The sequence below is a fragment of the Morone saxatilis genome, unplaced genomic scaffold (genome assembly GCF_004916995.1).
Source record: "Morone saxatilis isolate NCDOM2014 unplaced genomic scaffold, NCSU_SB_2.0 Contig20, whole genome shotgun sequence".
Classification (NCBI taxonomy): domain Eukaryota; kingdom Metazoa; phylum Chordata; class Actinopteri; family Moronidae; genus Morone; species Morone saxatilis.
Window position 1 is genome coordinate 634,710 of NW_023339763.1, and position 2,690 is coordinate 637,399.

General features: G+C 47.9%; 1 protein-coding gene across 1 annotated transcript; it reads right to left on the reverse strand.

Moving 5' to 3' along the window:
- Positions 1–386: 386 nt before the first annotated feature.
- On the reverse strand, positions 387–2,628 carry LOC118331699 (platelet-derived growth factor receptor beta-like; the record flags this gene model as incomplete). The annotated part of the gene is given in 10 exon segments (XM_035666765.1): positions 387–524; positions 629–719; positions 803–914; positions 1,014–1,129; positions 1,229–1,412; positions 1,502–1,576; positions 1,655–1,736; positions 1,834–1,966; positions 2,045–2,321; positions 2,397–2,628. Coding segments are annotated over 10 exon segments (1,440 nt in total), but the record flags the coding sequence as incomplete, so codon positions are not given.
- Between the last annotated feature and the right edge of the window lie 62 nt (positions 2,629–2,690).

Consider the following 2,690-nt stretch of genomic DNA (forward strand, 5'->3'; position numbering starts at 1 on the left):
GTACTGTTGGGTCTCTGTATTTGAAAAGTGTCCTGAGATAACTTCTGTTATGAATTGGCGCTATACGAATAAAATTGAACTGAATAGTATTACAGTAATATTACAGTATTATTACAGTATTATTACACTATTACAGTATTATTACAGTAGTATTACAGTAGTATTTCTGTATTACAGTATTATAGTAATATAGTATTACAGTATTACAGTATTATATATAGTATTACAGTAGTATTACAGTAGTATTACAGTAGTATTATGATAGTATTACAGTAGTATTACAGTAGTACTAACAGTATTATTACAGTAGTATTACAGTAGTATTACAGTAGTATTACAGTAATATTACAGTAGTATAACAGTAATATTACAGAAGCACTGCAGTACTACCCAGTATTGCAGTATTTGTACGTACAGTTGGATTGGATCCGGAGCTCTCTGCTGTGGTGTCCTGCGGAGTTTTTGGACTCACAGCGAATAGCTGACAGAGAGATGAGACTGTGGAGAGTCAACACACTGCGTACCTGCACAGGTAAACACACACACACACACACACACACACAAAGAGCTGTCAATAATTTTGACATCATTAGCACTGATGACTTCACACTGATGAGGTCACTGTTACCTGGGTAACTCCTCTCTCCTCAGTGATGTTCAGAGCCCCGCCCTCTGAGGCTGCTAAAAGGCTCCTCCAGCCGCCAGTCAAATTACTGCACCTGCAGGAGATACACGGTTACCGTGCCAACAAGTGCAGTGTTGTGTGTGAGTGTGAGTGTGTGTTGTGTGTGTGTGTGTTTACCTTTGTGAGGTCGGACAAGTGTACCAGGTGATTGAAGGGGGCGGAGCTCCCTCGCTGACACACAGAACCGCTGTACTGCCAACCTCCGACAGAGAGGTGATCCTGGGGGCCGCTGCGCACACACACACACACACACACACACACACACAAACACAGTGAGATACCTGTCTGTCTGTCAATCATCCTATCTCTCTGTCTCACATTCTCTGACCTTTGACCTCCAGGTTGAAGACAATGTTGTCAACATCATCCTCATTGGAAACGGTCACTGTGTAACTTCCTGTCTGATCCAGCCGAACTCGAACCAACGTCAGTGTGCTCATATACCTTCACATCAATCAATGAGTCGATCAATCAATTAATCAAACAGTCAGTCAGATGGGTACAGGCAGACAGACTGAAGGTGTGATTTGACCTTTGACCTACCTGCTTCCGCTCAGGTGTGTGGTGGTGATGGCGGTGGTTTCTGTGGTAACGGTCTGGTTGTCTCTGGTCCAGATGAAAGTGGGGGGAGGGTGGGCGTCGACCTCCATGCTGAACTCCACTGATTGGTGGAGGAGAGACGACAGGTTGGTCTCACCTGTCGGCCACAGGTAGACGTAACCTCGCTCTGCAGAGAGAGAGACAGGTTACAGTGTACCTGTCTGTCTGTCTGTCTGTCTGTCTGTCTGTCTGCAGTATACCTGTCTGTGGACTCACCCAGGACGGTCACAGTGATGTTTTTCTTCACCATTTGTTCCTTCATCGTCTCCTTAACCTCACACACATACACACCTGTGGGAAACACACAACACAACAGCTGATTCTACCATCGTTACCATAGCAACTGATAACCAGGAAACAACCACTTACCAGAGTCTGCCACCGTTGCCATGGAGATGTTAACAAAGGAGCGGATCTGATTGGGCAGGAAGTCGGTCAGAGGCTCGATTTCCTGAAGAAACAAGACAGTTTGATGACATCACAGAGTTTGGTGACACACACAATTCAGACAGACAGGCAGTCGGAGAGAGAGAGAGAGAGACAGGTACCTGTCTGCGGGGGAAGTCCCAGGTGAAGAAGACCATCTCAGCGTCTTTAACGGTGCAATTTACAGTCAGAACTTCTCCCTGCTTCAACACCCTGCTGGACGCCATCAGATCCACCTCCCATCACTTTAGGCCACTGAGCCACAGACAGGTAGAGGAGAGAGTCAATACAGAAGACAGATCTAGCTACAGGTACACAGACAGACAGAGGCACAGACATCTAATCTCACCTACAATGCTGAAGACGTAGTACACCTGTGACTCTCTCTCTTCGTCTCCGCGGGACGCCACGCACACGTATGACGTGTCGTTCAGACGACCCGTAAAGCCGCGGCCCGGCTCGTATGTCGTCGTGGTAACCGGCGTCTTGCCAGGACGTTGGTACAGCGTGACGTTGAGCTGTGGGTCAGACACCACGCAGGGGATGGTATCTTCCTCCGCCTCCTTCATCACCACACCTGGACCCAGAGGGACGAACCATTCCTCCGGACCTGAGGGGGGACAGGTAGGATCAGACACAGGTCTCCTGACCGATACGATCAATAGCTGATAAATATCACCGTCACCTTGACCAGGTATGAAGATATCGATCTCTCTGCTCTGATCGGACGACGTCTCCTCACAGGTGTATCTCCCAGAATTCCTCCAGGTGACGTTAAAGAGCTGCAGGACGCTGCTGGACCCCTGATTCTCCACCATGACCCCGTCCACCAAACCGTCCTGAGGTAACCGCCAGGTCACCTGACTCCAACCCGAACACACCTGAGAAGACAGACAGGTATCTGAACACACCTGTACCTGAACAGACCTGAGAAGTACCCTTAATTGGCACTTTGTTACTGGATATGATCAATCTTTCT